The following is an 18,384-nucleotide window of genomic DNA, read 5'->3' as shown; positions in this document are numbered from 1 at the left end:
CAGATTTTTCACCTTGTCAGAATGGGTATTCGAACCTGCGACCTTCAGTTACTGGCCCGAAGCTCTAACCACTAGGCTACCTGCCTTCAGAAGTATTCAGACCCCTTTGACTTTTTCCACATTTTTTTTTTTTCCACATTTCCACAAGGTTACATCCTTATTCTAAAATTGATTAAATCGTTTTCCCCCCTCATCTACACACAATAACCCATAATGACAAAGCAAAAAAAGGTTTTTAGAAATTTTTGAATTTTTTGGGGGGGAAATATTACATTTATATCAGTATTCAGACCCTTTACTCAGTACTTAGTAGAAGCACCTTTGGCAGCAATTACAGTCTTCTTGGGTATGACGATACAAGCTTGGCACACCTGTATTTTGGGAGGTTCTCCCATTCTTCTCTGTAGATACTCTCAAGCTCTGTCAGGTTGGATGGGGAGCGTCGCTGCACAGCTATTTTCAGGTCTCTAAAGAGATGTGCCATCGGGTTCAATTCCGGGCTCTGGCTGGGCCACTCAAGGACATTCAGAGACTTGTCCAGAAGCCACTCCTGCGTTGTCTTGGCTGTGTGCTTAGGGTTGTTGTCCTGTTGGAAGGTGAACCTTCGCCCTAGTCTGAGGTCCTGAGTGCTCTGGAGCAGGTTTTCATCAAGGACCTCTCTGTACTTTGCTCCGTTCATCTTTCCCTCGATCCTGACTAGTCTCCCAGTTCCTGCTGCTGAAAAACACCCCCACAGCATGATGCTGCCACCACCATGCTCCACCCTAGGGGTGGTGCCAGGTTTCCTCCAGACATGACGCTTGGCATTCAGGCCAAAGAGTTCAATCTTGGTTTAATCAGACCAGAGAATCTTGTTTCTCATGGTCTGTTTCTCATGGTCTGAGAGTCCTTTAGGTGTCTTTTGGCAAACTCCAAGCGGTCAAGTGCCTTTTACTGAGGAGTGGCTTCCGTCTGGCCACTCAACCATAAAGGCCTGATTGGTGGAGTGCTGCAGAGATGGATGTCATTCTGGAAGGTTCTCCCATCTCCACAGAGGAACTCTAGAGCTCTGTCAGAGTGACCATCGGGTTCTTGGTCACCTCCCTGACCAAGGCCCTTCTCCCCCGATTGCTCAGTTTGGGTGGGCGGCCAGCTCTAGGAAGAGTCTTGGTGGTTCCAAACTTCTTCCATTTAAGAATGATGGAGGCCACTGTGTTCTTGGGGACCTTCAATGCTGCATAAATGTTTTGGTACCCTTCCCCAGATCTGTGCCTCGACATAATCCTATCTCGGAGCTCTACGGACAATTCCTTTGTCCTCATGGCTTGTTTTTTGCTCTGACATGCACTGTCAACTGTAGGACCTTATATAAACAGGTATGTGCCTTTCCAAATCATGTCCAATCAATTGAATTTACCACAGGTGGACTCCAATCAAGTTGTAGAAACATTTCAAGGATGATCAATGGAAACAGGATGCACCTGACCTCAATTTCGAGTCTCAGAGCAAAGAGTGTACATCCCCCACAAGTGTCATGGGACTCGTCTGAAGGTAACCCGGTACCGGGGTTAAATATATGTCCAAAAATGTATATATATATACACTACCGGTCAAAAGTTTTAGAACACCTACTCATTCAAGGGTTTTTCTTTATTTGTAGTATTTTCTACATTGTAGAATAATAGTGAAGACATCAAAACTATGAAATAACACATGTTGAATCATGTAGTAACCAAAAATATATCTTTATCAGAACATGTTGCCACATCCTTGCTTTTCTGAATGGAAAAATACAACCACCATGGCTTTTTACAGAAGGGGGGGCCTTAGAATAACCAATGATGTCCTTTGGTGAAGTCATATCAAATGCAATTCCTCGGTGTGGCTCCCTTTCCCACAAACACATTTACATTTTTTAGCAGACGCTCTTATCCAGAGCGACTTACAGGAGCAATTAAGGTTAAGTGCCTTGCTTAAGGGCACGTCAACAGATTTTTCACCTAGTCGGCTCGGGGATTAGAACCAGCGACCTCTCGGTTACTGGCACAACGCTCTTACCCACTAAGCTACCTGCCACCCACATACAGTATAGCTACTTAAATGCTCAGAAAGTCATTAAATAATCTGTACATTTCTCCTTCAATAAAAAATGGAAACTCAGTCTCTGGTAAATTAAGAATTTTATTCAGCATTAAATCAAATGTTCATAGAATTAGTTTTTAGTAAATTGCTCAACTGTGGAACTGCAATTCAAGTGTGACGGACCTGTAAGTCATAGGCAAGAGACAATGAAGGCATGAATTTTTGTAAAATGTCCAGAATGAATTCTTCTTTCAAGAAAACATCATTTCAGATACTGTGAAGGACTAAAAACAATATAATTATAATTCAACCACCTAATTTCGAGTAGAAAACACGCTTTTTAAAATGATTTTAGTAGTTGCCGTTGTATATTCCCTCTCCTCTCTCCTGTCTGACCCCTCTATCATCTCTCATTCTAAGCATTCCCAAAGGAAGTTTATAATGCCATTGGAGTGACAATAATGCATTTGAACACCATTTCACACTGCCCTCTGTGAATGTGTAGACATTTATGGCCCATATTTCCTTTCCCACAAACATTTTGTGTGCCCATCCACCTTGAAGACAAAACAGTATAAGAGCAAAAATAATGCACTTGTGGAGTGCAACCATAACTAGTACTACAGCAATTGAATGCTTATAGTACTAACAAACCTAAGTCAACACATTATTGGTTGAATACTGACTGTTTACATTTTTATGTTGCAATCTGCGCTATTACATTTTATTATCTGGTTTTATCTATTTGAAGGAGAGAGAGAGAGAGAAGGAGATAGAGAGGGGAGTTAGAGATTGAGCGAATGAGAGAGAGAAAGGAGGGCGGACTGGCTGTACTTCATTTTGTTGTTCACTGAACAATTTTCTGAATCCGCTGAGGTACTGACACAACACTTGACAGCTTGCATGGCTGTTCAGATCATTGCATCCAACAGACTGGCAGATCTAGACAACCTGTGGATCATTTGTCATTGTGCTGTCTTACAAAGATTATATGTTATGGTAATGTAGCAATCATAGTGTATATTCCATGCTGTTAGACACAGGTAATACATGTTGTAAGTGAACTTGATTGCAGATGTATAGTAGATGTGCTTGCAATTGCATATATGCAGATGTACAGTAGATGTGCTTGCAATTGCATATCATTAAAGTGCTTTTTGTTATTTTTAGGTGATCCTGACCTTGACGAAGCAGTATGACTTTAACTTGGGTGCTTTCACTGAGAGTTCTCTGTGGAGGTAAGACTTCATGAACATGTTGTACATTCATATGTGCTGAACCTACTGTAGGGCTCTGTTCTAACACAATTAGGGTTGCAAAGTTACCAGAATCTTCTGTAATTTTGGTAATTAACAGGTAATCTATGGTAAATTTGGTAATTTATGGTTGAATAACTTTTTTTAATGTATTCATATATAGTATTACTTTTTTTATATATATCTGTGTCCACATTGTCAATACTTTTCTAGTGGATAGAACATATGGTTCAAGAGAAAGTAGCGTAATTAATGAAAAAAGCATGTAATCATCAATGGCATTATTTTCAATTAACTGCATCTCTTCCAACTATTTACTTTTTTCGACCTGCCACCAGTTTGGAGATGAAACATTTACAAAAAATGAATGAAAGTGTGTAAAAAAATAAATAAAGGATATTTTATGCTAAAACCCTCATAAACACCAATGTTATTCACTAAGTTGATTGTTTATATTTAGGATAATGTTTTACAACTTTGGCATTCTATTTTTCATTTACAAATCATCTCATTTCAATGTATTATTTCATATATTTTACATGTGATAAGGCCACAAACTGCTTGGTGTAATAATAGATTGTAAACTGTCATGGTCAAAACATATTGATGCAACTGTAGCTAAGATGGGTAGAGGTCTGTCCGTAATAAAGTGCTGCCCTTCTTTCTTGATATTGCTATCAACAAAACAAGTCCTACAGGCCCTAGTTTTGTCACACCTGGACTACTAGTCATATGGTTAAGTGACACAAAGAGGGACATAGGTAAATGACAGTTGGCCCAGAACAGAGCAGCACAGCTGGCCCTTAAATGTACACGGAGAGCTAACATCAATGACATGCATGCCAATCTCTCCTGGCTCAAAGTAGAGGAGAGATTGACGCATCACTACTTGTCTTTGTGAGAGGTGTTGACATGTTGAAAGTACAGAGCTGTCTGTTCAAACGACTAGCACACAGCTCAGTACTCACCATCCACCCGACCTTCCCAAATTCCCGGAGACGGCGGAACAATGCTTCTTCGGTGAGGCGCTGGGTTGCCTGGGAGTCCTACGACACTGGGCGACCCATCCTCCTTTACCGAGCATACTACTCGCCAATCATTAGTAAATAAACTTGACGAACTCAGAGCGAGGATCTCCTTCCAGAGGGACATCAGATTCTTCAACATACTCTGTTATTCTCAGACCTGGCTTTCCTCCAACATCCAAATGGATTATATACAACCAGTGGGTTTTACAGTTCATCGAGCGGATAGGAAGAGGGCTCTCTGGCAAGAACAAAGGCGGAGGGCTCTGCTTTATTACCAATAGCAAGTGGTGTGATGGGGGAAGCGTGCAGGAACTTGAGAGCATCTGCTCTCCTGACTTGGAATACTTGGTCATCAAATGTCGCACTTTTTACCTTCCAAGAGAGTTCTCAGGGATTATTGCCATGGATGTGTACATCCCGCCACAAGCCGACAACAAAAATGCTCTCAAAGATCTTCAATGGACCCTGAACAAACTGGAGACCGCATACCCGGAGGCAGCGTTCATTATTGGGGGGGACTGAAACATAAGTAATTTGAGAACCGTGCTGTTACTGTCCAACTTGTAGAGATTATATGGTGGCTCACTGCTACATGCCTTTTTGACATGGGTATAAATCCCGTGTTGCTCAGTTGGTAGAGCATGGTGCTTGCAATGCCAGGGATGTGGGTTCGATTCCCACGGGGGACCAGTATGAAAAAATGTATGCACTCACTAACTGTAAGTCGCTCTGGATAAGAGCGTCTGCTAAATGACTAAAAATGTATAAGGCTATCTCACATCCTCCTTTTGGCAAATCTGACCATGACTCCATTTTGCTCCGCCCCGCCTACAAACAAAGACGCAAGAGGGAAGTTTCGGAAGTCAGGTCTGTACAACGCTGGTCTGACCAATCAGAATCCATGCTCCAAGACTGCTTGATTACGTGGACTGGAATATGTTCCGGGTCGCCTCTGGGGATAACATCAATGACTTCGCCAACTCAGTCACTGGATTCATTAAAAAATGCATAGATGATGTGCTACCGATGGTGTCTTTCAAAATGTATCCGAATCAAACCTGTGGATTGATGGTAGCCTTGTCGGGAAACTGAAGGAGAGATATGCTGCTTATGAACACTGCAAGGTGAACGTGGACAATTGTATGGTTAAATAGTACAAATACGACCTACGCAGATCGATCAAGATGGCAAGAAACGAGTATAGGGTCAAAGTGGAGGAGCAACTCAGCTGGTCGGATACGAGGCGTATGTGGCAGGGGTTTCTAACAGGGGCGGTGTGTTCAATAGGGCGATATGGGCGACGCACTGCCAAACGGGAAAAGGAAGGGATTTTTTTTCTAATCAATTATATCACGGCAACAGTAGTTATCAGTGTTGTAATCTAGACGTCTGATCTGCCACAGTGCCACTAAATGTCCAATCAGGCTAAAGTCGTGCTTCAAATGCCCCCCTTTTGGGGCGATTTCAGTCAGGTTGAAAATCGCCCAGAAGTCTGTCATAGACTCCCATGTAAAATCTATTTTTTTCAAATATCAGAGCTTTCAATACAATCTCTATGGGTTTCTGAGGGCTTGCACTTACGCGCTTTCGTCATACGTAACATAACCATGAACGTAACTAAGAAAAGAGCGGGTAGCCTCGATCAATCAATTCACTACTACTATCAAAATGGCTAGGCTTCAGTGCAACTCGATTGTGTCTTTGAAAGAAGTTCCTTTTTGTCGGCGAACAAATGAAGATAAATTGGCAACGAAACAATTAGGACCTCCCAGACCAAATTTAATAATTCAACAGGTTTCTACTAAAGGGGGAAGTCCTACACCCGAGGATTTTCCAAAAATTGGTACGAACGAAAAACCTGGCTAGCAGGCTGCGATGTAGCTAATGCAGTCTTCTGCTACCCCCTGCTTACTCTTTCACCCTGAAGGCGGCACGGCAGACAGCACCGCTTGGACAGCGACTGGTGTGTAACGGACATGCACCATCTTTCAGGAAAGATTAAGAAACATGAGCTGTCAAAGACCCACATGGATAGCTGTTTGAGATTGTCTGCTTTGGTGAGAGTGAACATTCCCACTCAACTGGATGAGGGATACAGGCTAGCTGTCCGCCGCCACAACGATGAGGTTAGTGTTGATAATCACAAGTTTACTGGAGAACTGAAACTGACAAGGCTGACAAGATAGGACCCTTTTGTCCATTGTTATTGGATAGGAACAGAACTTATAACCAGCTCCTGACCTAAATAGATCTTAGCACAACATTTTACTCAACATATCATATTCCATATTCACTATAACAAATATATTTACTACGACATTAGCAAGAACCGCCACATCCTCAGCCGGCTAATCCAGTGTGTGAAGTTTTGCGGAGTGTTTGAGTTAGCTTTGCGAGGCAAAGATGAAACTGAGGGCTCCACCAACCCTGGTAAGCCAACACTTTTGAGATCAGTCAATAAATGCTTCTGGTATTGACTTATATGCTGCCCATGTTGTTGCTGGACATATCTTTTTTAAAATGTGTGTAGGTCACCTAAATCATCAGAAAAATTGCCCCCCCTGAGAATTTTTTCAGGAGCCGCCACTGGTTTCTAACAATCACTGATTGGAAGTGCACGATATCTAAGTAAGTCTCAAGGTTATCCCCGCCTGAGGTAGAGCATCTCATGATAAGCTGTAGACCACACTATCTACAACGAGAGTTTTCATCTATATTCTTCGTAGCTGTCTATTTACCACCACAAACCGACGCTGGCACTAAGACCACACTCAATGAGCTGTATGCGGCCATAAGCAAACAGGAAAACGCTCATCCAGAGGCGGCGCTCCTAGTGGCCGGGGACTTTAATGCAGGGAAACAAATCTATTTTACCTAATTTCTACCAGCATGTTAAATGTGCAACCAAAGGGAAAAAAACTCTAGACCACCTTTACTCCATACACAGAGACGCGAACAAAGCTCTCCCTCGCCCTCCATTTGGCAAATCTGACCATGATTATATCCTCCTGATTCCTGCTTACAAGAAAAAACTAAAGCAGGAAGCACCAGTGACTCTGTGAATAAAAAAGTGGTCAGATGCAGCAGATGCTAAGCTACAGGACTGTTTTGCTAGCACTGGCTGGAATATGTTCCGGGATTCTTCCGATGTCATTGAGGAGTACACCACATCAGTCACTGGCTTCATCAATAAGTGCATCGATGACGTCGTCCCCACAATGACCGTATGTACATACCATAACCAGAAGCCATGGATTACAGGCAACATCTGCACTGAGCTAAAGGGTGGAGCTGCCGCTTTCAAGGAGCAGGACTCTAACCCGGAAGCTTATAAGAAATCTCGCTATGTCCTCCGACGAACTATCAAACAGGCAAAGCGTCAATACAGGACTAAGATTGAATCGTACTACACTGGCTCTGACGCTCGTATGATGAGGCAGGGCTTGCAAACTATTACAGACTACAAAGAGAAGCACAGCCGTGAGCTGCCCAGTGACACGAGCCTACTAGGCCTACTTCAGTGTTCTAGGCAAGTAACACTGAAACATGCATGAGAGCATCAGCTGTTCCGGACGACTGTGTGATCACGCTCTCCATAGCCGATGTGAGTAAGACCTTTAAACAGGTCAACATTCACAAGGCCGCAGGGCCAGACGGATTACCAGGACGTGTACTCCGAGCATGTGCTGACCAACTGGCAAGTGTCTTCACTGACATTTTCAACGTGTCCCTGACTGAGTCTGTAATACCAATATGTTTCAAGCAGACCACCATAGTCGCTGTGCCCAAGAACACTAAGGCAACCTACATAAATGACTACCGACCTGTAGCACTCACGTCTGTAGCCATGAAGTGCTTTGAAAGGCTGGTCATGGCTCACATCAACACCATTATCCCAGAAACCCTAGACCCACTCTAATTTGCATACCGCCCCAACAGATCCACAGAAGATGCAATCTCTATCGCACTCCACATTGCCTTTTCACACCTGGACAAAAAGAACACCTATGTGAGAATGCTATTCATTGACTACAGCTCAGTGTTCAACACCATAGTGCCCTCAAAGCTCATCACCAAGCTTAGGACCCTGGGACTAAACACCTCCCTCTGCAACTGGATCCTGGTGGTAAGGGTAGGTAACAACACATCTGCCACGCTGATCCTCAACACGGGGGCCCCTCAGGGGTGCTTGCTCAGTCCCCTCCTGTACTCCCTGTTCACTCATGACTGCATGGCCAGACATGACTCCAACACCATCATTAAGTTTGCCGATGACACAAAAGTGGTAGGTCTGATCACCGACAACGACGAGACAGCCTATAGGGAGAAGGTCAGAGACCTGGCCGTGTGGTGCCAGGAAAACAACCTCTCCCTCAACGTGATCAAGACAAAGGAGATGTGGACTACAGGAAAAATAAGAGGACCGAGCACCACACAGCAGGTTGAAGGCTTCAAGTTCCTTGGTGTCCACATCACCAACAAACTAACATGGTCCAAGCACACCAAGACAGTCATGAAGAGGGCACGACAACGCCTCTTCCCCCTTAGGAGGCTGAAAAGATTTGACATGGGCCCTCAGATCCTCAAAAGGTTCTACAGCTGCACCATCGAGAGCATCCTGACTGGTTGCATCACTGCCTGGTATGGCAACTGCTCGGCCTCCGACCGCAAGGCACTACAGAGGGTAGTGCGTACGGCCCAGTACATCACTGGGGCCAAGCTTCCTGCCATCCAGGACCTCTATACCAGGCGGTGTCCCAAAAAAGGCCCAAAAAATTGTCAAAGACTCCAGCCTACCTAGTCATAGACTGTTCTCTCTGCTACCGTAAGGCGAGCGGTACCAGAGCACCAAGTCTAGGTCCAAGAGGCTTCTAAACAGCTTCTACCCCCAATCCATAAGACTCCTGAACATCTAATCAAATGGCTACCCAAACTATTTGCATTGCCCCCCATCCCCGACCCTTTACGCTGTTGCTATTCTCTGTTTATTATCTATGCATATTCACTTTAATAACTCTACCTACATGTACATATTACCTCAATTACCTCGACTAACCGGTACACCCGCACATTGACTCTGTGCTGGTACCCCCTGTATATAGCCTCGCTATTGTTATTTGACTATTGGCTCTTTAATTATTTGTTACTTTAATTTCTTTATTTTTTTAGGGTATTCTTTCTGAAAACTGCATTGTTAGTTAAGGGCATGTAAGTAAGCATTTCACTGTAAGGTCTACACCTGTTGTATTCGGCGCATGTGACAAATAAAATGTGATTTGATTTGATTACAAAAAGAAAGCCAGGCACGTCGCAGACACCAACGCCGCCCTACCGGACGAGCTAAACACATTTTTCTCACGCTTCGAGCAAAAAAATCTCTTAGCTGCCGAGGAGAGCCCCTGAGGACAACGAGGGCTACATGGTTACGGTTTCCAGTGAGGACATATGTAAGTCATTCAAATGTGTTAACCCTTGCAAGGCTGCCGGCCCAGACGGCATACCTAACCGCGCCCTCAGAGCATGTGCAGACCAGCTAGCTGTTGTGTTTTCTGACATTTTCAATCGCTCTCTAGCTAAGGCCGTTATCCGCACCTGCTTCAAGATGTCCACTTACATACCCTTGCCCAAAAAAGGGAAAGTAACTGATCTGAATGACTACCAACCATTAGCATTCACTTCCGTCATCATGAAATGCTTCGAGAGACTAGTCAAAGACCATATCAACTCCTTCCTCCCTGACACACTCGATCTTCTCCAATTTGCCTACTGTCCCATTGCACTGCACACTACCCACACCCACCTGGACAAGAGGAACGCATATGTAAGGATGCTGTTCCTCGACTACAGCTCGGCCTTCAATACCATAGTGCCCTCTAAGCTCACCACAAAGCTCACGGCCCTGGTACTGAACTCCTCCCTATGCAACTGGGTCCTGGACATTGTGACGGGCCGCCCCCAGGTGGTGAAGGTAGGCAACATTACCTCATCCACACTGATCCTCAACACGGGGCCCCACAAGCGTGCGTCCTCTGTTCCTGTACTCCCCTGTATACCCACGACTGCGTGGCCTCACACAGTTCCAACTCCATCATCAAGTTGACTGACGACAGTAGTAGGCCTGATTACTAACAACAACGAGGCGGTCTACAGGGAGGAGGTAGGCACTCTGACGGTGTGGTGCCACGTAAACAACCTCTCTCTCAACATCAGCAAAACAAAGGAGCTGTTTGTGGACTTCAGGAGGAACCAGGCTGGGCACTCCCCCATCCTCATCAACGGGGCCGGCGTGGAGACGATCAAAAACATCAAGTTCCTCTGCATACACATCTCCAAGGAGCTGAAATGGTCAATCCACACGGACACAATGGTGAAGAAGGCACGACAGCGATGCTTCAACCTCAGGAGGCTGAAGAAATGTGGCCTGTCCCTGAGAGCTCTCACAGTTATTTACAGGAGCACCAATCGAGAGCATACTGTCGGGCTGCATCACAGCCTGGTACGGCAACTCCACCACCGTAAGGCACTACAGAGGGTGGTACGCTCTGCCGAACGCACCATTGGGTGCACACTGCCTGCACTACAGGACACCTACAACATCAGGTGTTGCAGGAAGACCAAGAAGATCATCAGGGACCTCCCGAGCCATGTCTGTTCTCCCCGCTTCCATCACTCACTCAGACGCAAGTGGTACAGGAGCATCATGGCTAAAACAAACAGACTAGCCAATAGCTTCTACCCCCAGATCATCATGCTGCTGAATAGTCCCCACTAGTCAGCTACCTGCTTCCCCTGACCCATCCTGATGCCTTACTTAAATAAGGTATCTAAAGAAAAAATAATTATACATTTGCAAAAAAATCTAAAAACCTGTTTTTGCTTTTTCATTATGGGGTACTGTGTGTGGATTGATGAAGAAAAAATAGTATTTAATCCATTTTAGAATGAGGCTGTAATGTAACAAAATGCGGAAAAAGTCAAGGGGTCTGAATACTTTCCGAATGCACTGTACAGGTTTTGGAGAGGTGCGGGGGGCTGCCTCCGGTTGCCAGCTCACTTCCCGCAAGATTTTTCCCATATCCGGGATTCAAATCGGCAGCCCTCTGGTTGTCAACTCACCTCTCTAACCACTAGGCTACCTGCCTTATCTTAACTACCTTGCTATTGGGTCTATGTTGATTTTCCTCATCCAGGAAATTCCCTGTTGGTTTTGATTGAATAATGCCGCTAACCATTTGTTGCAGGAGCAATAGACACAGTACATGCAATAACTGTAGGCCTACCAATCCATTCACCCTATATCATATGGTGAGTTACTGTATGCTGTCACGTCATAAATAAGAATGGAATTCATTAAGGATTATATGGAGGCTGATACGGTCTCTTGTATTTTTTCCTCTCACCTTTTCCTAAGCCCACTGGAAACTCATTTAATTTTGAAATACACCTGACAAAAAGACCATCAGTTCACCAAGCAGAGAGACTCAAATTAATTTCTGTTTCACTAGAGGTGCTGCTAAGATTTACACCCGACTTGACATGTTTTGAAGGCCCATATTGTGTACAGGTCTTCCATCATCAAGGTGTCTGGTTAACAATAGCACCGCCAGTAAATTAGACTGCTCCTCAGGGGATGTGGCAAGGCTCTTAGTATGATATTAAAAAAGGAAAGCATTTGAATGTTATGAAAAGAAAAAGTAAATTAAATCTGTAATAATACGATAAAAAATTTATGGATATAGCCCTGGGGCACTCTGGATGTCAATGGGAAGATCAATTGGTGCCTCACGAAAGGTATCTTAACAAGCATCTCCTCCCTTAGTAAAGGAACGTCCCATTGTAATAACTTCATTTACGATGCCGTCTTTCCAGCTACAGTTGAGGAGATTTGTCAACCGCAATGAGGAGCTCTAAGACACAAATACAAAAGAGTTGAGGAGGAAACCTTTGCAAATAATCTCAACAGCCAATGGAATGATCCAGCTTAATGCAAAAGCAGCATTAGCAGACTCTGGGTTTCTATCCAATTATGCAATGAAATTACATTTGGAGGCTCTCAGGTAGAACTGAGAGAGTCGAGTGGGTTGTGTGTTTGGTGAGTGGTAATAGAACCATGTAGAATGGAGAGGGAGGGAGACATATTTACCCTTGTCATGGAACAACACTGGAAGTTGTAGATAAGGGACAGAGAACGTTCAGAGAAGCAAATGTCTTTTAATGTCTTTCATTTGTTTGTTTCTGGAGGGCAATTCAGCATAGCCTACTGTGTGGACATAGAAGCTTAAATATGTTATCTCATGAAGCGCTTCAGGGATTTAGGTCAATCTTACACTCATTCAAATAAATAAATGACCAGACAAAATACAACTCATTCACCAAGTTGAAGTACAACAGAGTTTAACTGAATTCTGAAAGGTACTTCATTATATGAAAGAATGTAATGTAACAGCTGTTGTGATTTTATTTCATATGGTATGACTCTATTTGCATAAAAACTGTGGATAGAAACCATGGCAAAATGAGTAGAATTGCATGAAATGTGTTATAAAATAGAAAAATCTTCTCTCCTCCACATGACAAAATGTGTAGAATTGCAGCAAACTTTCTTTAAAACTGCAACATTTTCACTATGCCCCATGGCAAAATGTGTAAAATTGCAGGAAATCAACTCAAAAACGTTTTTCTCTCTGCTGTCAAGAAGGTGGCAGCTAAAATGGGGGCTAGGGCTGGCTCTGGCTGTATGTGTGGGTATGGATGTGGGTACGCAGACCCGCTTTTTTGTAGCCCCCATCAAAGTTGCCCATCCCTGATTTAGACAGTAATGAAACAGTGGGGGAGACAGGTAAATTGGAGAGACAGTCAGAAGGGAAAACGCAGGGATTTAACTCTGGTCTCCGATGGGGGAAGTACAGTGCATTCGGAAAGTATTCAGACCCGTTGACTTTTTCCACATTTTGTTACCTTATTCTAAAATAGATTGACAAAGCAAAAACAGATTTTTTGAAATGTTTGCACATTTATAAAAACAAAAACAAAAATGCAGACACTTTGCTATGAGACTATAAATTGAGCTCAGGTGCATCCTGTTTCAATTGATCATCCTTTAAATGTTTCTACAACTTGATTGGAGTCCCACTGTGGTAAATTCAATTGATTGGACATGATTCGGAATGGCACACACCTGTCTGTATAAGGTCCCACAGTTGACAGTGCATGTCAGAGCAAAAACCAAGCCATGAGGTCGAAGAAATTGTCCGTAGATCTGGGGAAGGGTACCAAAAAATATCTGCAGCATTGAAGGTCCCCAAGAACACAGTGGCCTTCATTATTCTTAAATGGAAGAAGTTTGGAACCACCAAGACTCTTCCTAGACCTGGCCGCCCGGAAAAACTGAGCAATCGGGGGAAAAGGGCTTTGGTCAGGAAGGTGACCAAGAACCCGATGGTCACTCTGACAGAGCTCCAGAGATCCTCTGAACAACCATCTCTGCAGCACTCCACCAATCAGGCCTTTATGGTAGAGTGGCCAGACGGAAGCCACTCCTCAGTAAAAGGCACATGACTGCCAGCTTGGAGTTTGCCAAAAGACACCTAAAGACTCTCAGACCATGAGAAACAAGATTCTCTGGTCTGATGAAAGCAAGATTGAACTCTTTGGCCTGAATGCCAAGTGTCACATCGGGAGGAAACCTGGCACCATCCCTACGGTGAAGCATGGTGGTGGCAGCATCATGCTGTGGGGATGTTGTTCAGCGACAGGGACTGGGAGACTAGTCAGGATCGAGGGAAAGATGAACGGAGCAAAGTACAGAGAGATCCTTGATGAGAACCCAGGACCTCAGACTGGGGTGAAGGTTCACCTTCCAACAGGACAACGACCCTAAGCACACAGCCAAGACAATGCAGGAGTGGCTTCAGGACAAGTCTCTGAATGTCCTTGAGTGGCCCAGCCAGAGCCCGGACTTGAACCTGATCGAACATCTCTGTAGAGACTGGAAAATAGCTGTGTGGCGACGTTCCCCATCCAACCTGACAGAGCTTGAGAGGATCTGCAGAGAAGAATGGGAGAAACTCCCCAAATACAGGTGTGCAAAGCTTGTAGCGTCATACCCAAGAAAACTCGAGGCTGTAATCGCTGCCAAAGGTGCTTCAACAAAGTACTGAGTAAAGGGTCTGAATACTTATGTAAATTTATTATTTCAGTTTTCTTTTTTTTATGTCTAAAAACCTGTTTTTCTTTTTCTTCTTCTTTGTCATTATGGGGTATTGTGTGTATATTGATGAGGGAAAAAAAACGATTTAATAAATTTTAGAATAAGGCTGTAACGTAACAAAATGTGGAAAAAGTCAAGGGGTCTGAATACTTTCCGAATGCACTGTATGTGTGGAAAGAGCAGCAGCCGGGTGCGTTTCCGCTAAACCACAGGCTCTGCACTTAAAAAGAAAGTTTTAGACTTACTCCAGCCACATCAATGGCGAAAAACTCATAAAGTGTTCCTTACATGGTCTTCTTTACTGTTCACAGATCAGTGGACTATGGGAGCACTTATATAAAACTGAATAATAAGGTTGGGTCAACCTTGGCTTGCCTTTACGTCTGCCCAACCAACAAGAGAAAGGTTTGTATCACATCTCCATGGTGAAGGACTCCAGTGAAAACCAGAATGTTACATGTTTATCCAGCTGTTCCTTAGCTTGGGTGTCAGTCTCTCTCTCTGCTTCAAACCATTCCATCTTGGTTTTGAACATTGTCATTCTTGGTATATTCACATTGAAGAACACAGAACACCCAGGTTAGTTCCTAGTGCCAATCGATAATCCTACCCAGACACCAGTTTATAAAGATTTCTGCTACCTCACCTTACTAACTACCCCACACTCACACTCACACTACTCTACTATAACTACCCCACACTCACTACAACCCCACAATGACTAACTACCTCACTAAAACTACCATGCTAAAAAACACTAAGATAGTTTACAACAAGCTGTGATGTTCTGTTGATCGGTTTACTATTGACTAAGGATGTTGGTACATCATGTCACTTTTACTTTAATCAAAAATGCATTTATACCGCTGTTTATTCCTAATGCTGCACAATGACATCATGCAATCATATCCTCCATTGAGCACAATCATCTTTACTCTGTTTCTATCCCCCTAATATCTCTCCCCTTTTGTACTTTAGATAATGATGCTTAGCGACCCAGAGCTGGAGCAAAGTGTACTCATCAGCTCGGATGAAGGTGCCAGCTTTGAGAAGTATCCCATTAACTTCTACATGGACGGTCTGCTGTTTCATCCAACTCAGGAAAACTGGCTGCTGGCTAGCAGTCCTGACAACAAGGTAGGCTAAGCAGAAGGACTTTTATTTCAATGTTGAATGGAAAATAAGTCCAAAGTTGAAAGATACTGCTAAAGTATTGAACAATTCTGTTTTGTATTTTTCTCTTTCATCACTTGTTCTGCATTACATAATTGTAAAGGTTGAATGTACAGACTTGATGTGACAATGTTTGATCACATTCATGTTTTGTCAGGTGTACAGCACAATGGATTTTGGAAGAAAATGGCAGTTGGTTAGTGAGAATGTGACTCCTGGACGGTTCTTCTGGTATGATTTCATTCCTGCCCATTTTTGTCAATATTCATTTAGAAACACTCATTTCTGTAATCTCGTTATTGTAAAAAAAATGAGAGAAACTATTAGCACTTGTATCTTATATATAATCTCATATGCAAATTGGAAACACTATTTTACAGCTATCTTAAAAAAGATTATGTAAAGCCCATTGTCTTATAGCCCCGAATTGGTGATGAAAAAAACAGGTACCAACTTCAGTGTGTGGTCAAAGTATTTTTTCTAATTAGTAAATGGAGGTTATGTATGGATCCCTACCCAACTCTGTCAGATGGATTTACTAGTGTCTGTTAAAACAGGTCTTGACAGATTATGACAACCAACCATAAAGTGTTGGCCTACAGTAATCCATATCACGTAGCCAGGAATAATGGACTCCTCTTTCTAAAGCCCAAGAATGACATGTTGTTTTTGCTCATTGTCATTCTGTAATGTCAAGTGCACGGACACAAGGCATATTGATGTGATGCAGTTTATCCCAGTCAGTCACGTTATGTGTCAAACCCAAGTGCCGTTCAAGCTGAGAAAGAAAGGATATTGTTTGGAGGACAACCTCCCCACATGAACAGCAAAACAATTGATGAATAAGGACAGCATGAAGGGACTAATGGCACCCCATACAATACTATATAATGTGCTTGGAAAATGTATGGTTTCACATATGAATTGTTTAACTGCTTGTATTTACTGAATGCATTAAATGCTTTTGCATCTATATAATGTTTTTAGAATAGTACCATATAATAGAGTTTACCTTGCCTTTATGTCATATAAAAAATAGAGAGAGAGAGAGAGAGAGAGAGAGAGAGAGAGAGAGAGAGAGAGAGAGCACCACAAACCTAAGTAATTGTGTAGTGTGGAGGCTTTCCCGCCTCTGTCTCCCTTTGTTTACGCTATCACAAATCAAGATTAATTGCTGAGGCTGGCGCAAATTGGAAGTTGGCGTACAGGAAATGGAGATGTGTTGTCTGTGCTGTAAAGCGAAACACATAATAAGGCTGTCCATCACGGGCTGCCACTGTCCTCTTAAGGCGATCCCCCTGCTTCTAAATCGCTCGTCTTCCCCCTCCTCTTCCTCATCCTCTTCCTCCTACTCTTCCTCCTCCTCCTCTTCCTCCTACTCTTCCCCATCCTCCTCCTCCTCTTCCTCCTTCTCCTCCTCCTCATCCTCCTCCTCCTCTTCCCCCTCCTCTTCCCCCTCCTCTTCCTCCTACTCTTCCCCCTCCTCCTCCTCCTCGTCCTTCTCCCTACTTGTCCTCCTCTTCCCCCCTCCTCCTCCTCCTCCTCCTCCTCCTCGTCTTCCCCCCTCCTCTTCATCCTACTCTTCCCCCTCCTCATCCTCCTCCTCCTCTTCCCCCTCCTCTTCCCCCTCCTCTTCCTCCTACTCTTCCCCCTCCTCCTCCTCCTCGTCCTTCTCCTACTTGTCCTCCTCTTCCCCCTCCTCCTCCTCCTCCTCCTCCTCCTCGTCTTCCCCCTCCTCTTCATCCTACTCTTCCCCCTCCTCCTCCTCCTCCTCCTCTTCCCCCTCCTCTTCCTCCTCCTCCTCTTCTTCCTCCTCTTCCCCCTTTTCATTCTCCTCCTCGACCTCCTCTTCCACCACCTTTCACCCCCCCCACTCTTGTCCTCTATCTCCTCTTTTTTTACAACAACTCTCTCTCCTATGTTGCAGGGCTCAAACTGGGCTGGACAGAGAGGCAGATGTGGTCCACATGGAGACCCACATCGCCAAAGGACGTGAGTGCTGCTCTGTAGCGCGCCTCCCTCCCCCACAGTAGCAGGACCCCAAGGACCCCTTGCCTCTCATTTAGAGCGAGGTCACTGGAAAGATAAGGCTCATTCTGGGCTGCAGGATAGGCCCCAGAAGCACTGTAAAGCAGAGTACGAGTCTCTTGACAAATATAGAGCTTTATATAATAGATTGATAGATGTTTTTTCCCTTTAATCGGTCCCTTGTGCCCCATATCAGAACATTGATTCTCCAAAAACACTAACACTATAGACTTTATTTAATCAAACCATTTACTGAGATTCCTGGGTGGGACAAAATAGTATTACTTGTGTGATGTGAGAGACAATGATTGAATTATCAACTTTGTTTCATTGATGCTCACAGTGCAAGTAGAATGGTATTTTTATCTTGTCCCCAGAAAATTGAGAATTGGTTTGGAAAGAGTAGTGCCGACTAAAGATAGATGGAAGTCCATTAGTTTGTGATTTCTCTTCAATGTTTTCTAGGATTGTTACTGACAACTAATCTAGTTCTCTTCTGTGTTAGGTGCTCAGTATGTTAAGTGCAGAGCTCAACGATGCACAGAATCAAACAGACAATACCTGTTCCCGGGACACATAGACAAAAATTCTCTGGTTGTTCAGGACGACTATGTGTTTGTTCAGGTGT

At 43.9% G+C, this 18,384-nt stretch overlaps 1 protein-coding gene across 3 annotated transcripts in view; it reads left to right on the top strand.

Annotated features, from left to right (window-relative positions):
* LOC121553336 (VPS10 domain-containing receptor SorCS3) overlaps positions 1-18,384 on the top strand; it is a 49,205-nt gene that overhangs the window by 15,130 nt on the left and 15,691 nt on the right. For all 3 annotated transcript variants that reach the window (XM_045211587.1, XM_041866371.2, XM_045211588.1), the window contains exons 2-7: positions 3,232-3,299; positions 14,867-14,960; positions 15,534-15,692; positions 15,886-15,959; positions 17,656-17,720; positions 18,262-18,380. In XM_045211587.1, coding sequence (XP_045067522.1) covers positions 3,232-3,299; positions 14,867-14,960; positions 15,534-15,692; positions 15,886-15,959; positions 17,656-17,720; positions 18,262-18,380 — 579 coding nt within the window. The remainder of the gene's footprint in view (positions 1-3,231; positions 3,300-14,866; positions 14,961-15,533; positions 15,693-15,885; positions 15,960-17,655; positions 17,721-18,261; positions 18,381-18,384) is intronic.

This window comes from Coregonus clupeaformis, chromosome 37, assembly GCF_020615455.1.
Source record: "Coregonus clupeaformis isolate EN_2021a chromosome 37, ASM2061545v1, whole genome shotgun sequence".
Classification (NCBI taxonomy): domain Eukaryota; kingdom Metazoa; phylum Chordata; class Actinopteri; order Salmoniformes; family Salmonidae; genus Coregonus; species Coregonus clupeaformis.
Note: the sequence above shows the minus strand (reverse complement) of the source record. Positions and strands in the feature narration are given on the sequence as shown.